The sequence below is a fragment of the Electrophorus electricus genome, chromosome 3 (assembly GCF_013358815.1).
Source record: "Electrophorus electricus isolate fEleEle1 chromosome 3, fEleEle1.pri, whole genome shotgun sequence".
Classification (NCBI taxonomy): domain Eukaryota; kingdom Metazoa; phylum Chordata; class Actinopteri; order Gymnotiformes; family Gymnotidae; genus Electrophorus; species Electrophorus electricus.
The window spans coordinates 27,255,104-27,277,219 of record NC_049537.1 but is presented as its reverse complement, the minus strand read 5'-3'; the positions used below and the strand labels follow the sequence as shown (position 1 = coordinate 27,277,219).

The 22,116-nt window shown below is 49.0% G+C and overlaps 1 protein-coding gene across 3 annotated transcripts in view; it reads right to left on the bottom strand.

Moving 5' to 3' along the window:
• cdc42bpb (CDC42 binding protein kinase beta (DMPK-like)) overlaps nt 1-22,116 on the bottom strand; it is a 42,205-nt gene that overhangs the window by 1,957 nt on the left and 18,132 nt on the right. The window contains exons 4-37 of one of the 3 annotated variants that reach the window (XM_035524208.1): nt 21,336-21,431; nt 20,949-21,097; nt 19,713-19,806; nt 17,778-17,978; nt 16,657-16,905; nt 16,339-16,582; nt 16,002-16,115; nt 15,548-15,681; nt 14,317-14,559; nt 13,231-13,341; nt 12,363-12,601; nt 12,163-12,268; nt 11,904-12,028; nt 11,675-11,780; nt 9,372-9,520; nt 8,996-9,093; nt 8,584-8,663; nt 7,716-7,766; nt 6,043-6,126; nt 5,710-5,796; nt 5,424-5,529; nt 5,132-5,268; nt 4,873-5,012; nt 4,621-4,702; nt 4,296-4,512; nt 4,053-4,115; nt 3,352-3,948; nt 3,062-3,159; nt 2,865-2,949; nt 2,156-2,276; nt 1,945-2,062; nt 1,251-1,445; nt 624-732; nt 390-460 (exon numbers count right to left, since the gene is read on the bottom strand). In XM_035524208.1, coding sequence (XP_035380101.1) covers nt 390-460; nt 624-732; nt 1,251-1,445; nt 1,945-2,062; nt 2,156-2,276; nt 2,865-2,949; nt 3,062-3,159; nt 3,352-3,948; nt 4,053-4,115; nt 4,296-4,512; nt 4,621-4,702; nt 4,873-5,012; nt 5,132-5,268; nt 5,424-5,529; nt 5,710-5,796; nt 6,043-6,126; nt 7,716-7,766; nt 8,584-8,663; nt 8,996-9,093; nt 9,372-9,520; nt 11,675-11,780; nt 11,904-12,028; nt 12,163-12,268; nt 12,363-12,601; nt 13,231-13,341; nt 14,317-14,559; nt 15,548-15,681; nt 16,002-16,115; nt 16,339-16,582; nt 16,657-16,905; nt 17,778-17,978; nt 19,713-19,806; nt 20,949-21,097; nt 21,336-21,431 — 4,899 coding nt within the window. Of the gene's footprint in view, nt 1-389; nt 461-623; nt 733-768; nt 1,446-1,944; nt 2,063-2,155; nt 2,277-2,864; nt 2,950-3,061; nt 3,160-3,351; nt 3,949-4,052; nt 4,116-4,295; nt 4,513-4,620; nt 4,703-4,872; nt 5,013-5,131; nt 5,269-5,423; nt 5,530-5,709; nt 5,797-6,042; nt 6,127-7,715; nt 7,767-8,583; nt 8,664-8,995; nt 9,094-9,371; nt 9,521-11,674; nt 11,781-11,903; nt 12,029-12,162; nt 12,269-12,362; nt 12,602-13,230; nt 13,342-14,316; nt 14,560-15,547; nt 15,682-16,001; nt 16,116-16,338; nt 16,583-16,656; nt 16,906-17,777; nt 17,979-19,712; nt 19,807-20,948; nt 21,098-21,335; nt 21,432-22,116 lie in introns of those variants that run through there. The other 2 variants (XM_035524207.1, XM_035524206.1) reach the window with 2 other exon arrangements.

The following is a 22,116-nucleotide window of genomic DNA, read 5'->3' as shown; positions in this document are numbered from 1 at the left end:
AGGCAGGAAGGGAAAGCACAAAGGAAGGTGTAAGCCTGACGAACCAACGCCGGATTATTTAGAATTACTTTCCTTAAATTACAAAATGACTCATTTCAAAAATGTTGGTGAGTGAGGGAGCAAAAGGGGCCTGAGGGTTTTTTTTGCAGCTGTGATCTTCCTATGAGAACTGGGGCAGTTATTACTGACCACAAAACCAGGGCATCCAAAAACATGGGACTCACTCCATGGCTGAGTTTCACATAACACTGAATCTTCTAACAGCAGCAATGAATTGTGTATTGAATAGCCTACTTCAGATAGCCAAGATGAAGTTCAATGAAAGCATCACATTATAGCAAAGTAGATATTGCAGAAGACAAAGTTGCCCTTGAATACTTGAGTTTTACCTCTCTCTCGAAGTCTGCATCTGGATCTGAGATATTCCGAGATGAGCCTGCACCTATAAAATCACCACCCCCTACAAAGACACGTCCAAGCAATGGGAAGTGTTAGTCTGAAAAAGCAGTCTCACAATACCAAGGCAGCACAAATCACTAAATATTTATAACTGTGGGTTTGTGTGTGTGTGTGTATGCACATGTGCATGCGTGGGGTGGAGGTGGGGCTTATGAGAGACTAACCCGAGGCAGTGCGTGTGATGTGGGTCTTACTCCTCTGTTGCCGTGAAATACTAGAGAGTGGGCGTGGCTTGTCTTTAATCGGGTCATCCTGAGAAGAGGGCAAGATGCTCTGCAGTAGAGAGCACAAGCACAGGTCGTCAAGACACACGCAGGACGAAGAGGGAACACTCGTGGTTCTCGCATACATCCACGCAAATCTTGCCTTGCTCACTTGTCTATTCAGACAACAGCTTTTGTTTTGGACTGCACTTTGAATGCATGTGCAATAAATGGAAAAAAAGTGGTGGAAAGGGCAGCTCTAGGGGACTGTCCTCCTATCTGTAGTCTGCATGTTTATCTAAACGATAGGGCGTTTATAGAATAACCTGCTTATGAACAAACAAACAAACAAACAAACAAACAAACAAACAAACAAATAAAAAGAACAACATCTGAGGCACTCCATGGAAGCAAACGAGTACAAACATCTGCTCCCAAAGGCAGACAAGCCGTCGCGCTCCGGCATAAATAAAAGGTGACGGAAAGACAAGGATGAACAGGAAGGGAGAAAGTAGGACTGAGAAAAACGCAAGGTGTGGGGTGGGATGGGGGGTTCAGGGATGGAAAGAGAGGGGCGTGCGGGCCTACCCTTCCGAGGGAGGAGGTGGAAGGTGAGGAGGAAGAGGAGGAGAGTTGAGGCAGGCTCTGTTGGGAGGAGGGCTCTTTCTGCAGATAAAGCCCGGCAGAGACAGGACTCATGTGATAGACGTGCTCAAAGTTGGTCGGAGGGGAGATCAGGGCGTGGTGGCGAGAGGATGAGGGGGAGGGAGTCTCGCTCGGCTGCTACCATGGCAACCAGACCAGAGAGCGAATCCATAACCACGCAAGGGGGGGGGGGGGGGGAGAGGAGGGGGGGGGGGGCAGGAGTGAAACGGAGAGAAGAAAAAAGGTGTGCGGGTGGAAGAGTAGATGCCATTACACGATAGGAAAAAAGAAGAGAAAAGTACAGAAAGAAGGGGTACAGGGCTAGGCAGCTGTAATAGGCTGGGTGTCCCCTGAAGCCCTGGTGGGGTGCGCAAAAGCCTAGCAGCCTGGAGAATAGCTACACGAACTCATCTACAGACCTAACTGCACAGAACATTATTAACAATATGGAAGTGGCTTTTAGAACTGACGTACTCCAGCGTTCATCAAGAATCTTAGTGCTGTTCATGTACTAGAACTCAAGTAGTCCACAGTCACTGTTCCTATACGCTAAAAGGCAAACTTGATCGGCAAGACCTCTGTAAGCCCTGTGAATTGTGAGCCCTCTAGAGTCTAGACCTGGAGATAAAAAGCCTACCAGAGGCAGATCCATCAGCACTTGCATGCCATCCCCTGGACCCATGTGGGCTACATGGTTGAAGTTGGTGGGGTGGGAGATCAGCTTGGACCTCATTTCTGGGTCCTTCATCATCTCCCTGTGGAGCAAACGGAGAGACACGTGATCACGTCACAGTGCACAGGTGGAGGAGGCGGGCGGTGCGAGCACAGCAGCGGGAGCGGCACCTCACCTCCGCTGCTGAAGCCGCTCCTCTTCGGGGACCTTGAAGAGGAACTTCCTCTTGCTGCGCGTTCTCACCATCAGCTTCTTGCTGTTGTCTGAGGTCTCGGGGATAGTCAGGTCACAGCCTTCTGCAGCATGAAGGCGACAGCGTGAAAAGCCGCGTGAGAGAGCCGTCAGCCAGAAGAAGGCATGGGGGGGGGTGGGGGGCGGAGAAGCGCATCCGGCCCCCAGCCCCAGGTGGTCGGGGCTTTTGTTTAGGGCCTATCCGTGGAGGCAGCTCAGAGATGCCGTGAGGCACTGGCCATGGCTACGGCGGGGACGCGTAATGAATGAGGTCATTTCAGCTTGCTACACAACAGCATCATTATCAGTGAGGCGATCTTACCAGGACCACGAGAAAATGAACTGGAAGCAGAGTGAGGCTCAACATATGGATTTCCGAACCCAAGTGTCCTCACAAGTGAGACCAACATCAGCTCCGTTTGAACTTACAGGAGCCACAAAGCCTGACAATATGAAGGCTTGTAATTGCACGAGCGTGCCCGTCTGAGTGCGCCTAAAAAATGAGCGCCTCAGTGGTGACATGCTTCAGAAATGACAGGGCGTCAGTGAGAGACTAAATTATTGAGAGAAAAGCTGCTTGAAGTGCCTCTGCATAAGCAAATGTGGAGGGAGCTGTGTGACAGCGTGAGGGAATCAGAGGTGACTGGCTGTACCTGCAGAGTTGTTGCTGAAGTATATGAGGCGGGGCTGCTCTGAACCCAGAAGGTTTAGACTACCCTCCACATTCAGGGGTCTGATCTGCAGAGACAGTAAACAGCAGCAAGATCAGACTTGGGCACGTCCATTTCCAAACACACAAACCTACAGTTTAGCACTATGTTTAGCTGTGTTTTGCCATCTTTGTAGTTACCTTTCTTAATGAAATAGTTTGGACCCATTCTGTGGTGTGCACATCGAACACATCAACTCCGTAGTCGCTGTACACAGTTAGGTAAGTGGAGTTTGAGCCTGTAGGAAAGAAATATATTGATAAAAGTGGTTGCCGATGACCAAAAAAAAGTCCCCTTCCAGCTGTCACATGATTTTTTTTTTTAATTTAATGAATGAACACCTAACACAAAACACACACACACACACACACACACACACACACACACACACACACACACACACACACACACACACACACACAGTACGTACTGCAGGCAAGGGGTGTGGCGGGCCACATGAGCTCCTGGGTGCGTGAGCGGCGGCCCTGTGCGTCCACGTACACACCCAGCTGGCTGAAGCAGAGCAGCAGCTCCTTGGCGCCCACCTCCATGGCGTGCAGCGCGTCCAGGGGCTGCTGGGCCAGGAAGGCCAGCGACGGGTCCCCGGGGCTCACCAGGCTCACGGGTGACGACTCACCCTGCAAGGCAAGCAGGGCGAAGCCCGATGGGTAGCCCACGCACAGCCGCTCGCGCACCATGCCCAGCCACTGCACCACGCCGGGGGCCTGCACCTCCCACAGCTTGCGGTGGTGCGGCTTGGCACGCGTTATTTCGTAACACAGCACCTGCCGCTTCACGGATGCCAGTAGACAGGCGGGCCCTCCTGAGCGCAGCACGCCCGTGGTCAGGGCTTGGCAGCCTTTTGTCTCCGCCAGCTTGACATCGAAGGCAGCCTCGGCACCCTCCAGCGCCCCCCAGGGGTAGAGGTGCACATGGCGGTTTCGGCCGCACAGCAGCACAACTATGTTCTCTTTGGGGATGAGATCGATCTGGTGGACTTTCTTGCAGTCTGCAGCACGGACGATGACTGAGAGAAAAAAGAATGCACATTTGTGTTTTGAGAGAGAGAGAGAGAGAAATGCGAGATCATATTTAATTAAACTGGGGGTGTGCAGGACATAGGACTCTTACCATCTCTGGTGACCTCAACCACAAACAAGCCCTCCTCTGTGCCCAATGCAATTCTCTCTCGATCTAGGGGAGACAGAAAAAAGTGTGTAAAAAATAAAGAAACCGCACTGAAAATTGGGGAAAACATTCCAAAGTTGTGACAGGTGTTCCAGGATCTCATATGTGCAGTCTAACGAGACAAAATAACAATCGGATCTCCAAGCATGTCCCAAAGCACAAAAAGGAGCGTCAAAAGCCACTGACCGACTACAGCTGCGGAGAGCGTGGTTTTGATGGCTGGAAGGCTGCTGTCATAGGCCTCGTGCAGGACGTGGACCACACGGTTCTTCAGGAGGTTCTTGGCCACGATGCTCTGCAGACCCTCCAGGATGCCCACCCACTTCCTCTTCTCCCCCTCGCTCTCAGCCAGAATGAGCAGGGACACCGCCCGCACCGGTGAGCCCAGCGTGGATGACGTCACCTGTGGCAGGGGTCAGAGGGCAAGTATTGTGGAGGGAAGGAGGAACTTGATGTTCAACTGATGTGACCTTGCGAGTGCTCGGATGGGAAAGAAAACCAGCAGGCTTACCCTGAATATACAGGGAACGTCTTTACGAGTGGCGTGAATCACATCGGATGCCAGCACAGAGCTCACAGAGAACTCCTCATCTCTGAGATGGAAAGAGAAAACATTAAAAAGGAGCCAAAAGCAATACGGTATTCAGCACCCACACGCACTCAAAAAAAACCCTTTTGTCAGAAGGCGAAAGTATGTCATTTTCCATCTGTGTTTGTTTTTCAGGGTAAAAGAAAGAGGAACAGCAGAGTAAGTGAAAGCCACCTGAGGTCGAGAACTTGGCTGGCCACCACACCAGGCTGTGTGGACTTCCCTTCGGGGACCTCATACAGGAAGAGCTTGCAGTCACACACCACGGCGTATGCTCTCTGCCAGCCCTTCTTCACCCCACTTGGCTTCGGGATCTGAGATAGCAGCACACGGGTATCAGGACATAAGACAACTTTAGTCTTACCATGCACTGAAGCTAAACCGCATGTGGGGAGGTGAGGATTGGACCAATGGCTGCAATGCAGGCTCTTACCCTGACAAAGCCTTTGTAGGCTGTGCCAATACCCCTCTGCACATCGATACCCAGCGGCCTCTTGGCCTGCTCTGGTGGGATAGGGCACACTTGAGGAGCGTTGTCCTTACAGGACACGTGACAGATGAAGGAACAAACTGCGAGAAGGAAAGAACCAAGAAACATTCACTTAATCTTTACACAGACCATAAAAATCAACGTTTTGGGAGAGGGGAATCTTTCAAGATGTGTTAGTAAGGGTAGGTCGTAGTTTATCAGAAGTGCCTGCTTAGATGTGGTGTGTTGCACGCACCTTCACAGGCGTAGCCCTGTCTGATTAGGCCCACCATCAGAGAAGTGCAGTGGGTGCACTGGGTTGGACTGGAGAAAGTCTTAATACTCAGCTGGTGAGCTTTAGGCTGTGGACAGAGAGACAGAGGCTAACAAGAACCTACAAACAAGGCCAACAAAGATGGAGACGCAGGAAGCATATTAGAGCTGGAATCAAATCTTCGCTGGTGATATTTTGGGTCATGGACTAGGCTTGAAGTTAGGGAAACCACTTGCTCCCCAAGCAAGGCTGGAGATGCAAGAGATACCTTTGGTGCTGTGAGCATCGAAGACTGGTATGCTAGAGACGGGGTGGGTGGTGGAGCAGTCTGGGGCTTCGCTGGTTCCTGACAAGACTAAAGGAACAGCAAACTCTTAACAAGCACAGGATACAGAACCCAGAACACAAATGCACAGTTCCATGCTAAATACTGGTTCAAGACAAAAACAAGGGTTTATGGGTTCTTTGCATTAAACATGTTTACTTAATTCTCTGTTGAGTGTCTTAGTCCTGAAGGTTTGCTATTATTAGGCAGTAGTTATTGATACAGGATGTGAGCAGTGGGATGGAATGTCAGAGGAAGTATAAGGTGGACACTCACATCCTGCTCTGAAACCACTGAAGGTGAGGATGGAGGAAGGTCTGGTTTCTGAGGCGTGGCGTCAGCCTCACTGACTGAGCTGGTCTGGAGTGGGGAGAGGAGCACTTGTGTGAGAAACAGCAGGAGAAACAGCACAGGCCAGTTAAACAGAGACTGTCTATTGCTGTAAAAGCACACCCTTTCATATTGAGAGACTAGTCAAGATGCAGAATTAAAGCTGTCTTATAATAAAAGCACGTTTGATGGATAAGCTCCATCACCAGTGCATAAATCAAGGCCCAGTGTGGGAAACCTCTGCAACGCATCATCTCCTCCCTCAGGCAGGTGGGGTCAGCAGTTATAAAAGCAAAACCTCCAACACATCCACCCACAAACACTATGACAACACAACACTCATCACCATGGTAGTATCAGACTAAGAGTGAATTATGTTGCAGTATGAACCTGTCATCGATGCTTTTTTGTTTTTGCATCATGTCATTTTATCTGGTGCAGTCAGTATGATCTTATCTGGCACACTCACTCGAGGTCTCTATCAGACATATCAGTGAAATGGCTAAAACTAATGACAGGAGTCATGAATTTTCAACAAATGTGTTGGTTACAACACAAGCACACTTCTAGCAGTGTCACCAAAGTACTCATTCTACTTACTCATAAGTATATGACACCATGATATTAACACAGAACAATTTGACCCCAATACACATTTAATATAATAATAATACTTTTTTGCCAATAATTACTGCAGCAAAACGCTACAGTCATCAATTTTGGCAAAATATATGAGTCCACAATTTTATACAAAGACTGACAAATGCACAATGAAAACAATTATTTGATTTTTTGACCCATAGTATTAGTCAATATGCCACCATGTCTAAGGTTTGGGACAATACGACTAATTCTCATTTCCCTTTTCATTGGCTTAGTATACCTCAAATAATGAGGATTCTCAGGCCAGCTCCACACATTGCAATTATCTTTGATTTCCTTCACCCTTTATTCTTCTCAGTTAATAAATCATTCCACATCATTGGGGGGTTGGTGGGGGGGGGGTCTCCTACTCAACTCTGAGACAAGCTAAATCGCAGCACGAATATGCAGTCTAGACCAGTGAGGTGTGACGTGACTCACATCAGCCTTTTACGAGGTTAGAAGGCATGGGGGGTGGTTAATGCCATTTCAAGGATGCTAGTCCTGAAGCTCACTCTACACGTTGGCTTGCTAACCTTTACCACTTAGAATTAGCTTTGAGGGAATCTGGAATTGGGCAAATGATGGCAGGAGAACTTCGTCAGCAGACAAAAAGATGTTCCAATGATGGCTTACATGCACTAGGCTACTAAAACTATAAATCCAAAACAAAAATGTTTAAAATCCCTTCATCCCTCCTCCTGATAAAAATTTGGTTTAAGCATCTTCCGTTACACCAGAGCCTTTCAGAAAAAGAAATTTAAAAAAAGGTAAGTAAGACGAATCCAAATTTGAGCTGGAAGGCTTATCCCATTTAAACTGTTAAGCTGATCTTTGGTGATGAAGAGCACCGTCCATAGCAAGAATGCGGGCACATCTCACATGTTTCGTCTGCTGACGGCTCCTCTCCCACGGGGGTTAAAGGTTACCATGGGGTAGGACAGGGGGTGATGGGGAGCTCTAAACAGCCAACTTACTTCTTCCCAAAATGCTAGCAGTGAAGACGCGGATGAGGAAGAGACAGAGTCCTTTTTCGGGGAAGGGACAAAAATAAAATGATAGGTCATACAGCTTTTCCCCGGTGTAGCCGACACTCACCTTGCTTCTGCTTCTTGTCAGCGTGAAAACATAAGGTTTCAAAGTCACAGCCTGATGAATGGAAATGTAACCCAGATAGATCTCTCCCCCTACAACATGTAGCCCATGAAGTTTCTTCCCACAAATTGCAGCTCCTTAAAAAGCTACAGCTCGAGCGCTCCAAAGCGTAAACGCGCGGCACACTTGCACCTGTAATCATCTTTCCATGTTGCCCCAGCTCTCTTACTAAGCAATCATCAGAGCAGGTGAAAGCATTGGTTGGGAAGCACAGTTTTATGGTCACTGTCGACTTCAGGTTCTCTCTTTCTGCCATAGACCCTTGACCTGGTCCTTGATTACTAGCTGCTGCTTCAGTGCAGGCTGTCTGACAGCACATGGCTGAAAACTGAGAGCAGGAAGCATCTTATCACATATCACTTATCACAGTTTCGCAAGCTGGCTTTCAAATTGCACTGATGAACTGATAATGGAACACTGTAATCCATTTGATTCAAGGGTCAGTGCCTGCTAGTCTTTAACCAGCGCAAGTGCACAGTTCAATCTCTTCTTGATCTATATAAGCATTCAGTTATTTAATGGGAATTTCCATGCATTTCGGAAAACACCCCATTTCCGGATATTTGGTGCTTTATTAATGGCAGCAAAGCCAGGTGGGTGGAGGTCATTTCAGTAATGACAAAGAGAAAAGAGCATGTTACAGCTGGATAAGGCAGAAGCTGATAGAGGCGAGTAAGGAGGAAACCTCACCCTGAACGCCAGGTCATGGGCCAGGGGAGAGGTGTTGAAGTACTCAAAGATGGAGTCCTGGAAGTCTGGGAGTTTTAAACCTGAAGCAGCAGAAAATAAAAGCCATAATCTTAAAGACATTCACTCTGTTGAAAAATGAGACTCATCCCCCAAAAATAAAATAAATAAATAAATCTGTAAACAGTATATACACTGCAAACACAAGACAATATATAATATTCTATTTTTACATGAAGTAAAACGCATACTTTATGGTAAAGTACACAATATAGTAAAATGCTGAATATTCCCAAAATGTTCCTTCACTGTAGTACAAACCATTCCACAGCATATTATTAATCTCAATCTCTTCACATTATTCTGTGGAGAAAGACTTTTTGGCTTTAAAGTGGCATCTGTGCTGCATGCTCACCTCTGTCTGAGCGCGTACGGCTCTCCTCCAGATCTTTCTTCAGGCCCTCCAGCTGTTCCTCCAGCTCCCGATTCCTTGCCTCCGTGTCCTTCAGTTTGCTGCATGAGAAATATGGATGTCCGGTAACAGTCATAAAGCCAAAGTCAAAGGACTACAATGGTAAAAAAGATTCCTCAACTCTAGGGGAAATGTTTTCATTAACCTCAACCAAATCATGTTTTTGTTTTTTTTCCCTGCAAGTGACCCAGGATGTAGTTCCTGTGTTCTACTTCTGTTTTCTCCATCTGCCTGTCAATGGTCGGAGGCAGGGCTCGGAGGGGCAGTGAATCTCGCGCGGGACCCTCACTTCAGAAACAGAACGGCTAAAAGCACCAACCTTTCGAAGGAGATGTTGGCAGCCTTGATCTTTCGCATCTCCTCCTGGACCAGAGTCTTGGCTCGGATCTCTGCCTCCAGAGCAGACTGCAGCTCCAATCGGGCAGACATGTCCACCTTCTGACTGCGGCGCAACTTCCACAGAGGATCCTGGGCCCCAAGGAGATGGGTGTTAGGGCAGTGGCAGCTCAGTGGTTAAGGTACCTGACTACTAATCAGAAGATTGCCATAAATGTAAATGTGTGGAGACATGACGATTCCCAAACTGCGTCCCCATCTTTGTGGATGAGGTTAACGTGATTGCACAATCATCTTATGTTCATTTTTTTAGTATTCTGAATCAGTCATGGTAAATTTCATTGTCAAATTGTCCATTTGAAGAAAGACACCAATAGTCTCATAGCAAAATTCTTTACAGTCCCTGAAGCAGACAAAAAAAAAATGTTTTCTTCCCCCCCTAAAAATTAAAGCAAGCAATGTTAACAATCCCGAATAATGTAGTACAGAGTAATACATATACAGCAGTTTTCAGACAATTCTAGTTTTCACAAAGGAGAAGAGAGTCATATCAAAGACTGAACAATGTAAGCATAAAGCAACATGCATGAAGAGCAAAGAGACCAATGGTAGGATAACTACTCGACCATAACTATTAAAATATACAGATTTCAAATGCTGGAGAACAATTTCAGTGGGAAGTTGCATTATGTGGGGGGGGGGGGGGAATGACAAGAGACCAAGGGGAGGAGCGAAAGTGAGAGACATGGGAAGAGGAGTGGAAATCAGAGGAGAGAGCTACATTTCTCTAACGTATTGTTCGACTGGTATTCTGTAGGTGAGCAGAAGCTTCTAGCACAGCCTCTTAGCTGATGGAAAGCAGTGAATGGTGAAGAGCTCTTACCCGGCCATTACAGACAGGAGTAATCGGGCTCACGTTACAGCGCACACAGCAGGGACTTTCCCAACTGTCGCCCTCATCTGTGCTCATTCTGCTTCCAACCACCGAATTTAATCTACTAATCTCAACTTGTAATTCAAAGACTACAGAAGGTACACCGCAATTAAAGGATTGCTGCAGGTGCTTTTTTGAAACTTAATCACCCCATTAATGTCAGCTGAGCCCAGCTGATCTGATATCAGTAAAATGATGACATTGCTGAGAATGAGTAGGACACATACTGATCCCAGAGCATCTGGAATAAGCAATGGAAAGCAGACATTCATCTGCCCCTCGTGCTTCTCTGAACAACAACAAAAAACAGGCATAATTGGAGGAAATATGCTTAACGTTCGAGGGGAACCACGGACAGATGAATAACAGCCATGAGAGCAATCCTTTCCTCTTTCTGGAGCACACTGACTGGAGGTTTGATGGATGCACTCACCCGCTTTGAGCTCCCAGGAGCCACCAAAGACTTCTGGGTGGGGGTGCTCGTTCCAGACCCGTACTAGGGTAACGGGTAAGAAAAAAGTGCTTCACCGACGTGTCACATTCTCAAAGAGGAACGATACGGGAGAATGGCCAGCCTCCTCATAAATGTGCAGCTTTCCTTAGAGAATTCACCCTTCTAACAGAACAAAAGTATGTGACCTAGACTGTTTGGATAGTTAAGGTCAAGGGCAGAGCGTGTTATTATTAAGCTATTATTAAGCTAGTTAGCCCTAGGAAGACAAACATCGAGTTTGGGACCAACATCTTCTGGGACTAAGCTTTTGTCCAAGGGTCAGAAAGATAACAGACAGCATTTGCACTGTGCACCGATGGTTCTCCCTTTCCCGTTACTTGTCCTTAACCTCGTTAGTGAAGGATGTTAAAGCAAATGTGCCCTCCTTCTTCACCTACAACAGCAACATGCCACTTCCATTCAATCACCTTCCATTAGAGCTGCTATTTTTAGGCACTGAGGAGAACATAGTTAGACCGCTTTTAATTATATCAGCACCACACCGTTACTGTGCTATGACTCAAAGGAGTTGGTGTGTGTGTGTGTGTGTGTGTGTGTGTGTGTGTGTGTGTGTGTGTGTGTCAGGGAGAGAGAGAACAACAGGAAAAGAATGAGGGAGGCAGCAAGAGTGGTCAGAAGGGCTTGTGTCCATCTGACCCCATTAACTTTAAGCAAGTTCTGGAGCTGAGTGTGCAGTACAAAATGAGCCTGGCACACAATATCATCTGAAATCCAGAAGAACCGGTGAGACAAGCATACTGAGTTGCAGTGAGGCTGAATATAGTGCAATGTCCCCTGAAGAAGAAGAGCACGGCGCTTCAGTACACACGCGAGGTGAGGAGAGGTGAAGGGCCCGTACCAGGTGTCTGGATCCGAGGCTGGAGCTGCGCAGGGACTCCAGCTCCTCGTTCATCTTGGAGGCCAGAGCTTGCAGGTAGCCACGAGCATCCTTCTCATCGCTCACCCTGCAGACCAGACACACACACACTTACTTTCACCACAGCACTCTGCACACTGTAGATGTGCTGCAGGTATAAAGGTTGGGCTACAGTAAAAGTGTCCTGCTTTAGCAGGGCTGGCTTGCTGACCACTGTATGATCTCGGCAATCTGCGCCTCCCAGTGGGCCACGCTCTCCTTCTTGGAGGTGAGGTCCTGCAGCTCATCTTCTAGTTGTCTGTTCTGGGCGGTCAGTTTGTCCACAAATGTGCACAGCTGAAGAGGAAGAGATGCCAGAGGTCAAAGGTTGAAGCTTAGCGTTAGCTTAGATTCCTCCAGGGACACCCACCACCCGCCCACCCCCTTGCTCCTCGCACTCCACGCGATGGCCCAGTCAGCTGGGTTCTTACCCTGTCCGTTTCTGAGGTCAGCTTGCGGTTCTCCTCAGACAGCAGGTTACGCTCACGTTCATATTTCTCCCTTAGAGCGCCCAACGCCTCGTCCATCTCCGTTTGCCTGTCGAACGGACACAGAGCTAAGCCTGAGCGCGTGATGGCATTTACATACGCCTTGGTGGCCTTGATGGGCGTATGCGCGGCCGTTAGCGTACCGTTCCCTCTTGGCCTTCTCCAGCTTGTCCCTGAGGATGAGCAGCTCCTTGTTCATGGAGAGGTGCTGGCTCTCTGAGTCATGCAGCTCCTTGCGCAGGTTCTTCAGCTCAGTGTTGTGGCAGGCCTCACGCCTCACCAGCTCCTCCTCGTAGAACAGCATCTTCTTATCTAGCTCAGACTTGGCCTTGGTCAGCTCCTGCTGGGTCACCACACTCACGCCCAAGGATCGACCGCTGCCCTGTTACAGAGAAGAGTGTGTGTGAGTGTGAGTGAGTATGAGAGCGAGAGAGAGAGCGCGCGTGCGCGCGCGAGAGAGAGAGAGAGAGACGGGGGGGTGTAACAGTGAGTGAGTGGTGAGTGAGTGAGTGAGTGAGTGAGAGAAAGAGAGAGAGACAGACACAGAGGGGGAGGTAAGAGTGAGTGAGTGTGAGAGAGAGAGAACGGAAGATTAGTTTGTGATGTTTAAAAAGAGGGAAAAGGTGAACAAATGAGGAAGGCAAAGTGAAAACACAGGACACAAGAGAAGATCAGTAGCAGATCTGCGCTCTTTAATCCAGCTGTGCACCTCAGACCCATGCCAACAGCAATAACAGACAACATAACAGGAACAACAGGGCTAAAAATAACCTGACAGGATATCCCTTCGTCTGGAGGAGAGCACCATGGATACAGAGAAAGACAGAGATGATGGACTGGGGGGTTGGGGGCACAGGGCAGCACGAGTAGAGCCAGCCATCTAAAGACAGGTACGCAGACCCAGACGGGGAGGTACGGAAGAGAAACAGGAAGGAACTGGGGCAGAATGTAGGACTATGGTTGGGATCGGTCAGAGGGGAGGGAGGAGAAAGCATTTGGGCGACCTCTGACCTTGAATGTCTCCAGCTCGCCCTCCAGTTGTTTGGAGTACACTTCACTGTGCTCACGCAGCTTCCGCTCCTTTGAAGCCTCCCCGCGAGCATCTTCCAGTTGAGCTTCAAGCTACAATACACACACATGCACACACGATGAACGGACCAAATGATTCATGCGTGTCGCTCACTTGCACAGCTAGAGATAGATGTACATTCTTTCTCTTGGCCCATTTTCGACTGCACTCCCTAAACGACATTCTGCTGCAGAAATACGATACTCCAGGGGGTTTCACCTAACATATTGATCTCATGGAGCCATATGTCTCTAGGTAGCAGAGTTTTGTCTGCTTCATGCCTTAGCCAAACACTGACACCATGCATAAAATACTACTTTAATCCTGTCCATTAAAAAAAAAAAAAAAAACATCTGTGTGTGTGTGTGTGCACGCGCATGTGTGCGTAGGTGCATGTGAGAGAGACAGAGAAATACTGAATGAGACACAGGCTGATGAACAAAAAGACAGATACACTTTCTTCGGGGGGAGGAGAAGTAATGGTAAATTAAGGGCAGGCTGTGTGCTGTGTGGCTGGGAAGGCTGAGTGCGCACGGACTCTCCCACTCCCCGCTGCACCGGGGCAGGCACGGCCGTCCATCTGGCTCTGCTTAGCCATGCAGGTCCGCCCAGGGCGGGGGGGTTCGTATGGAGGCCTGCAGTTAAGGGGGGGGGGGGGGCTGAGACATTCCTGTTATCGCCCCTGGAGATCAGAGCCTGCTGAGATCAGGCAAGGCCCAGCTCCACTTTCTCCCAGCGCTTCTGTGGTGTCACTAAGGAACTCCAAAAATGTCGGGTATTCCGGGCTCTGCTGGGGGCTGGCAGTGCACGCGTCAGGTCCTGGGGCGAGCCGGGCTGAAATGTGGGCAAGAGCATGCTGGCACTGCCAAACAGAGACAACTCACTCCCCTCCCAAATACCCTGCTGAACAACTTACAGCCAACTCAGTTTACTCTAGAGCATAAAAGACGCACGCAATCTTTCTGTAAAGCCAGAGGGCAAGGAAGTCACGAATTAACACCTCTCCGCACGCACGCACGCACGCTCACCTCTTTGCGGGCCTTCTCGGTCTTGCGGATGTCCTGACGCATGGCGTCCATCTTGTGCATGACCACATCCATCTCCTCTTCCTTGTCGCGGAGCTGGCGCGACAGGCGCTGCTTCTGCGAGCGCAGCTCGGCCATGCGCTCGTTCAGTTCCGAGAACTCCTGCATGGCCAGTCGCCGCTGCTGGTGGGCGTCCTTCAACTCCTTTGTCTGGGACTTCAGCCGCTCCAGAGACTCCACCAGTTGCTGGTAGCGTGGGCATGAGAGAGAGAGAGAGAGAGAGAGAGAGAGAGAGAGAGAGAACACGAGACGGAGTGAAAGAGATGTCAGCAGAAAATAAGAACGATGAAGCGGGAAAGTGGTGGCAAAACCGATTGAGAAAAAGCTAGGACAGCGAAAGGAGCAGAACAAGAGAGGATCGTAGAGACAGATGTGCGTGTGAGAAAAGTGAGAAAGGAAGAGTGAGAGAAGGAGGCAAAGCAGCTCGGGCTGCTTCAGAGACACAACTGAAAAGGAGGCCGAGTGAGAAATAGAAATCGCCAAGAGAATTGGGACCTCGGCACTAAAAGAGAAGGACGTGCTACAGCTAATGACTATATTACCCAGTGCTGTGGGTTTGCTGTCGAGGACAAGGGGCTCCTATGCATCCTACAGAAACAATGGCGTTTCGCTGTTGATACAGATTGAGGCAGAGCCATCTATCAGAACTGCGCAGACAGCTATGGACCACTTCATCAGGGGAGCCAGAGAAAGCTCAGGGTGGGTCACCTCTCGAGTGGAAGAGCAGGACAAATCCAATTAGGCAGAAATGCGATGGGACGGTGGAGTCCTGCCCCTGACTAAGTGTGGAATGATAGCATTAAACGTGATGAAGGGGTCCAGTGTGTATAAACACTGATGGAATGAGTCAAAAGGTCGAGATTAGGGTGAAGGAGGGGCCAGGGGGCTCCGGGTGGAACAGAGACTGCAGGGAGTGCCTCATCGTGCCTGGGCTCAGACTGCTGCGTGGCGGACCGCAAGCCACATGCGTCACAGACTAAACACCACCGTGGTAGAGTGGGCCGGGCCTGAACACACACAGCTAGTCCCACTCGCTCATCAGTGCAGCTAGTGCTCATTCACAACCCCTCTCTCTGGGTCATGGCATTTTGTAAAATGTCATTTAGAAAGCTCGGAAAAAGGTCTTTCTCCCCTTTGTACGTGTTGCTTGGGCCTGGGCTCACAGCACCACTACCTTATGGATGTCCTCCTTTTCCTGCCGCAAGGCTTTGACCTGCTTGTCCAGGGCCTTGAGCTTGGTGGAGGAGCTCTCGTAGTCCTGGCGCAGGGTAACCGCCTCTTCCAGCTGGTGTTCCAGTCTATCGGAGTCTGAGAGGAAGACGCACCAGTGGGGTGAGTACAAACATGAATGAATGCTCAAAACACATCCTTCCCCGATGGCCTTGTAACACAGCCAAAATAATAATAACAACAATCCTGATGCAGTGATGTTACACTCAGAATAATGATTCATCAACACTCAGAATAATGATTCATTCACACATCTTCCCAGACCGACTGCTTCCTTGATGAACAACGCAGACATCAAGCTCTTTAGTCATGGGTGGAAAACATGTGTGACAGCTTACAAGTGACCTTGCTGAACTTCATGATGCTGCTAGCAGGGTGGGTAGGCTGGATGCACTCACCTGCCAGTTTCTTCTTGAGGCGATCAATCTCTTCGTTGAGCTTTTTAATCTCTTTGTCGCGACCCAGTGTGCCTGCCCCACGGCCGTGTAGAGACTGAGCAGCCTGGGTGGACTCTGGGCAAAGAGATGCAGAGAATTATTACATGTGAACCGGCATAGCAACAAGTAAGCCACTGCATAGACTTAAACGTGACCTTAACTAAGACAAAACTAGTACTGACCTCCTGAGATTTTCTAGTAGTTTTTTATCAGTTAGCCGTTTCTAGAAAGGTTTTAGATATTTTGGAGTCCTCTCTAAACCTGGGCAGGTGACTGAGGCGGGCCTGTGTGTCATTACCCTGCAGTTTGCGGCTGAGCTCCTGTTTCTCCTGCTCCAGGGAGCGGATCCTCCTCTCGAAGGCCTCCAGCGGTAGACCCCCGTCATCGTCCCGCCTCACCTCCTGCCCCGAGCCTCCGTCAGCCAGTGCGGCCAGTCGCAGGCGGCCCCGGTCGGAGAAGCAGCTCTCAGTGGTGTAGGTGAAGCCCACGAAGGGAAGGTGCTGGCCGGTGAAGCCGGTGTGAGAAACGGGAGGAGCGATGTCCTGCACAGAGAGGACGCAGAGGTCAAAGATCTGTGAGAATAAAGTCACAGGCGCAGGGATAGGCAGAGACTCACCGGGTTTTTCAGGACGTCGTCGTCCACGTCGAAATTGGACGTGTCGGAGGGAGAGCTGACGTCGGGGATGTAGGGAGCCTCAGTGCAGCGGATGTTCTCCCAGTCGATGCCAGAGAAGAAGGGATGCTTCCGGAACTCGTCTATGCCATTCTGGCCGAGCCGTCGTTCCCGGCTGCAGATGAGCCGCTGGATCAGGTGTTTGGCCTCCTCCGACACATCCGTGATGTGGGATGGGAACTGGAAGCGCTCCTGGGATTGACGGAGGAGAGGGATGCTTCAGGCTGGCAAGCCTTCCCCTGCTGCTCAGAATAATTCATTTTCTCTCTGTGTGTGTGTGTGTGTGTGTGTGTGTGTGTGTGTGTGTGTGTGTGTGTTATTCACCTCATTTACCAAGGGTGAATAAAAATACCCTATTAGATTTTGTTACAGATGCTATTGGTTGTAAATCAAAAGGGTAACACATCTGGCAGCAACTAGACCTACATGAGTCCAGACATGGATTATTTCAGGAAAAAAAATTGTTATTTCCATCAATAACAATGAATCAGATATGGGTATAAACTATTTTGGGAAATTAGTAAATATTGTGTGCTTTGCATGGCTCTTGTTTAGTCTTCAGTTGGTCCACACTCGCACTCAGAGAGGTTCAGCAGCGTGTGCAGAGCACTCGCGATCAGGCTCATGCAAAACCCAGCCACTGACTGCTAGTGCAAGCTGAAGTCCCAGGATTAAAACGTTAAGACAAACTGCATGCACAGAATAAACGGGCTGCAAAGCACTTATATTAAGGTCAAAACAAAAAACGCTAAAATGCTCCACCCTATAACGCATGAATAACCTTCACATTTATGTCTAAAGAAAAGACTGAAATCTGTGTTTCTCTCTGACGACTAGCTAAACTAATGGTAATGGGCTAACTTAATCTTGAACTACTGATCCTAAAAAAAAAAAAAAAAGCAATGTTTACCAAAGTAAACAATAAAAGGTACACCAAACTACATGTTTCATTTCAAGTAACAGCTTAGCTAAACAAACAGGTATAAGAATGCTGTAGTCACTGAAGGATGTCAGATGCAGTACTGCTCTAGCTAAAAATATTCTGTGCCCTCAACTGTGCTCACCTCATGGTTCATGATCTTGCCATAGGTCTCGACCAGAGACTCTGCGTAGAAGGGCGTCTCCCCGTAGAGCATCTCGTACATACACACGCCGAGAGACCACCAGTCGCACTCAGGTCCATACTTGCCCATGCCGTCCTCCATGGCCTGCAGGATCTCAGGCGAGATGTAGTCTGGGGTTCCCACCGCTACTGAAGACTGGACCTGTACGCCGGCAGCAGAGCCAATCACACGTACAATCATAACACAGGTGAAAGCAAGCCAAAAAGGGCATAAAATGTTTTGGGGGTTTTTTGGACACAGTGTGAACAGCCATAAAACAAAACACAATATTAAATAGTTATCATAATAAATCAAGAGAAAATTTCTGGGACAAGAAATAATGTCTGAGCTGATAGCCCAATTGAAAACAGCTGAGAAAACACAGGAAGCTCAAATAATAGTGAAGTCATACAAGGGCTGGGAAAACAACTATGCCATAAAATACAGTAATGGGAAGTGCCTAGCACCCAATACACCCTCACACGGCCTACTTTAGCTGGGACTTAACACTGGCCTCATGCTGGGTGATGGTCAACTGAACTTTCAGTGGCTGCAAAAGAGTGACATCTGTAAAGGTCACAGAGTGAAAGACAGCACAGATCAAAACAAGAGGGCTTCACGTATCATACATCAGCCTTTAATGAACAGGTTGAAGTATCTAGCAAAAGGGAATCCATTTACAGCCTAAAAGGAAAGGGGGATTATTTACATAAGCAAGCCACTTGTGTCCTTGGTCAGGTAGGCAGCTTTACTCCACCCCACAAAAACAAAGCCGCAGTTCTTCATAACCAGCATTCGCAGGATCACGGGCTCGCCAGTTATGAGAATCAAAGCAAGAACGCTCGCCAATAACAACAAAGTAAAGTTCCCAGGCAAGTGAGAAAGCTTAGTCCCAGGAAAGCTTAGCGGAGCCTGAAGGGGTCCGGCGGGGAGGGAGGCTGGCGCGTGTGTGCATGCGTGCCCGACACCGCCCCGCACGAGCGGCCTGCTCCAGGCCTGGTTAAGGGGGTTGTTTGGGTGTGTGTGGTGGGGCTGATTCTGCCTGTCCTCTCACCTCTCTGCGTGGCCTGCTGCCAGCCTTCTGCCCGTGGTGTTATGCTACAGTCACTCTGCCTCAGGCTTGATAGGCAAACACGTACATTACAGTTAGCTGGGAAACACAAGCCTTCCTCGCGTTTGTGCTTTAAGAAAATAAACAATGAGTCTTCATGAGGTTGGTTCGCCAGAGCACAACTGCGATGAGCCAACGAGAGCGTGAGGAAAGGCGGAGGAATGTGGGACGCGTACGCGAGTTTACTTAGAACGCCAGTGATGACAGAATCATGTGACCTGCTGTGACGAAACCTTATCTCACTGTAACCACAGCGATAATGTATGAGAAGAAACTATGAACCTGATCCAATCACAGTTTATGCAATCCAAATCACCCTAGTACAATCCAACCGCAACCTCAACAACTAATCATGAGCGCAAACAGTCAAAGGAGATAAAATGCGTAAAAAACTTGAGGTATTTAAAAAGTTACTATGTTAACAGTACTAAAGCTTTTTTAAAGCTTTTTACGGTTGTGATTTGTGGCCGTAGCTTGTGGTTACAAATTCAACATGAATGGCGGAGCTGTGAACTGGGATAGCTGACAGGAGCCGAGCACACACAAACACCCCCAAATGATGCGCCAGGGGTCAGAGCAAGGAGCGAAAGCAGCTCCATCACTGTCAGGGGCACAGAGGAAGAGGCCACAGGACCGCATTCGCCACTCCCACACGCACGTCACCTGCTGAACGGATGACGAAAGGCCCCAGGGTCTTGCTTTAGAGGAACAAAGGGGGCGGGACGATGGGATCACCCCTGGAATATTAAGTTCTGATCGGGTGCGGCGGCTGCCAGTTCGCTCACCGTGCCATCTTGCATCATCCTCAGGCAGGAACCGAAGTCAGCGAGGCGGATGTGGCCGTTCATGTCGAGCAGCACGTTATCGGGCTTTATGTCCCTGAAAATGAGACAGAGGGAGGTACCAAGAGGTCCACTGCAGCAGAAAGCAGACCCACTGCCCAAGTCAGGAAAAGGACACCAGGTTTTCAGCACTAAAACTCCCTTTACTGTATTAAAGCTGACTTTGTAAGGGGTGATCTAGTCTTGAAGGCACATCCATGTGATGACGCAAGCCCCCCCCCACGATTGCATGTCCATGCCAACCCGTGCCGCTCAACAGCCTGGCATTGTTCACCCCCTCCACCTCTCATTGCCTCTCAGCTGGACCAGGGCCACACACACTATGCCCTCTGTTTCACAGCGCTGGCTCCACACTGGGCACAACAGGGCCAGGATGAAAACATTGTGTCAACATTCGTGACGTACATGCCTGCGCGCATGCACACACACACACAAAAGTGTCCATACGCATGCGCACAATCACCATCATCCACACCTAAACACACACACACAATTTTGCCAGCAGGAAATCCTGTAATGGCAGTGTACAATAAGACCTCCGTGACCGCTTGTGCTCCACCCGTCATGCCCTGAAATGTGATAGCAGGAGGAGTTCACAAAAAGGGCTGGTTTTGGCTGGCTGTTGTCTCCAGCTCTAGGAACACAGCATTAGCTGTGTCAGAGGTGAGCTATGGTAAGCGGGCCCCATCGGAGCAGGCAGGAAAACGGGGCTGAGAACAGGCCATCACCACTGGGGGGCGCTGCAAGGAAGAGGCCTCTCTGCCTCCACACACCGGCACCATCTGTGGTCATTTCATTTTTTGGTGGAGGTGTTAGAGATATTCTGTGGGCAAGGGACAAGTATACGAGTGCACAAAAATGCACCAATTTATTTCTGCGCATGAGCACGCACACACGCGTACACACATAGATACATACATACATACATACATACATACATGCACACAGTCAGTCAGGAGCAGGACACAGGGCCTGACTTTAAGGTCTTTAGCTCAAGCAAACCGGTTTTACAAGCAACTGATCTGCCTTTTCACAAATTTAAGTGCTCATTCTCTCTTTTGTTTGCGCTCTACCTCACACGCACACACAGGCGCACATGCACAGATAAGTGTGTGCACACAGGGAGGCATGTGCACATGCACATGCACATACACACGCGCAGACACACACTCCCCTCACCTGTGCACATAGTGCTGCTGGTGGATCGAGTGAATGGCAAGCACCATCTCTGCCACATAGAACTTGGCCATGTCCTCAGGCAGCCGGTCTTCAAACTTGCTGAGAAGCGTCAGCAGATCTCCGCCTACATAGTAGTCCATCACCAGGTACTGCAGAGCACAACACTCTTACTCCACCTCACCACACGTGCTAAAGACTTTGTTTGATACATAAATCATGGCTTGCACAGCACTGTGATATTCGTCAGTATCAGATGCAGGTCATCACACTGTCGAAGGCAACAGCTGCACTAGAGTGGCGACTTAAATGATAATGTAAGAGCTTTTTGCAGTGGTTAAAGCATGACTGCAATTGCTAATAATTGTGAGCACAGATGGAGATGTTTACCAGGTAGTTGTCATCCTGGAAGGCGTAATGCAGGGTGGTGATCCACTGGCAGTCTCCATTCACCAGAACATCCCTCTCCTCTCTGAAACAGGCCGTCTGCACAGACACCAAGGCATCGTTGCTACAGACCACAGAGCTGTCACTGTTCCCACCCGTCTCTCCACCCACTGAGAGACTTTATCAGCTTTGCTCCAAATACACTTGCATGAGTTTAGAAAATTTCCACTGCCATCATCAGAGACGTACGTCTAAAGCCCACTGCTTTCCCTGTTATTGTAGACGTTAAACCACTCATAACCGCACCTGATGTCTCCCATTCATGAACAATGTAAGTTTAATCTCAGTCACCTTCACAATTAAAAAAAGCACAGGCACTGTCAATGTTCAGAATTGGGGCGTTCCCTTATTTTCCGATGGTGATGTAATTATGACTGGGGCGCAGTAGTGCTTGGGCTGGGATTAGTGACCAGCTACATAGAGAAAAGCTTTCTTGACGTGGGGCTCGGTGAGATCTACAGCCAACGTCTGAGCTGATTGCACTGAAACTGGGTCAAAATGGAGCAGACCAAGCAAATGGCCCCCATCTCCACCAAAGACTTCCCTGGTCAAGTATGACTCCATTCACTGGGCCCACAGCAAGAGGCACGATTTGGGACTGAGTGGAAGGCATCAGCTAGTTTAAAGGCTGGACCAAAAACGCATAATAAGGCAGGATTCCAGGAGATAGCGTGGTAAAGGGCAAGAGAAGGTCAGGACGAGTTCAGGAGGTCGGCATGAGTGA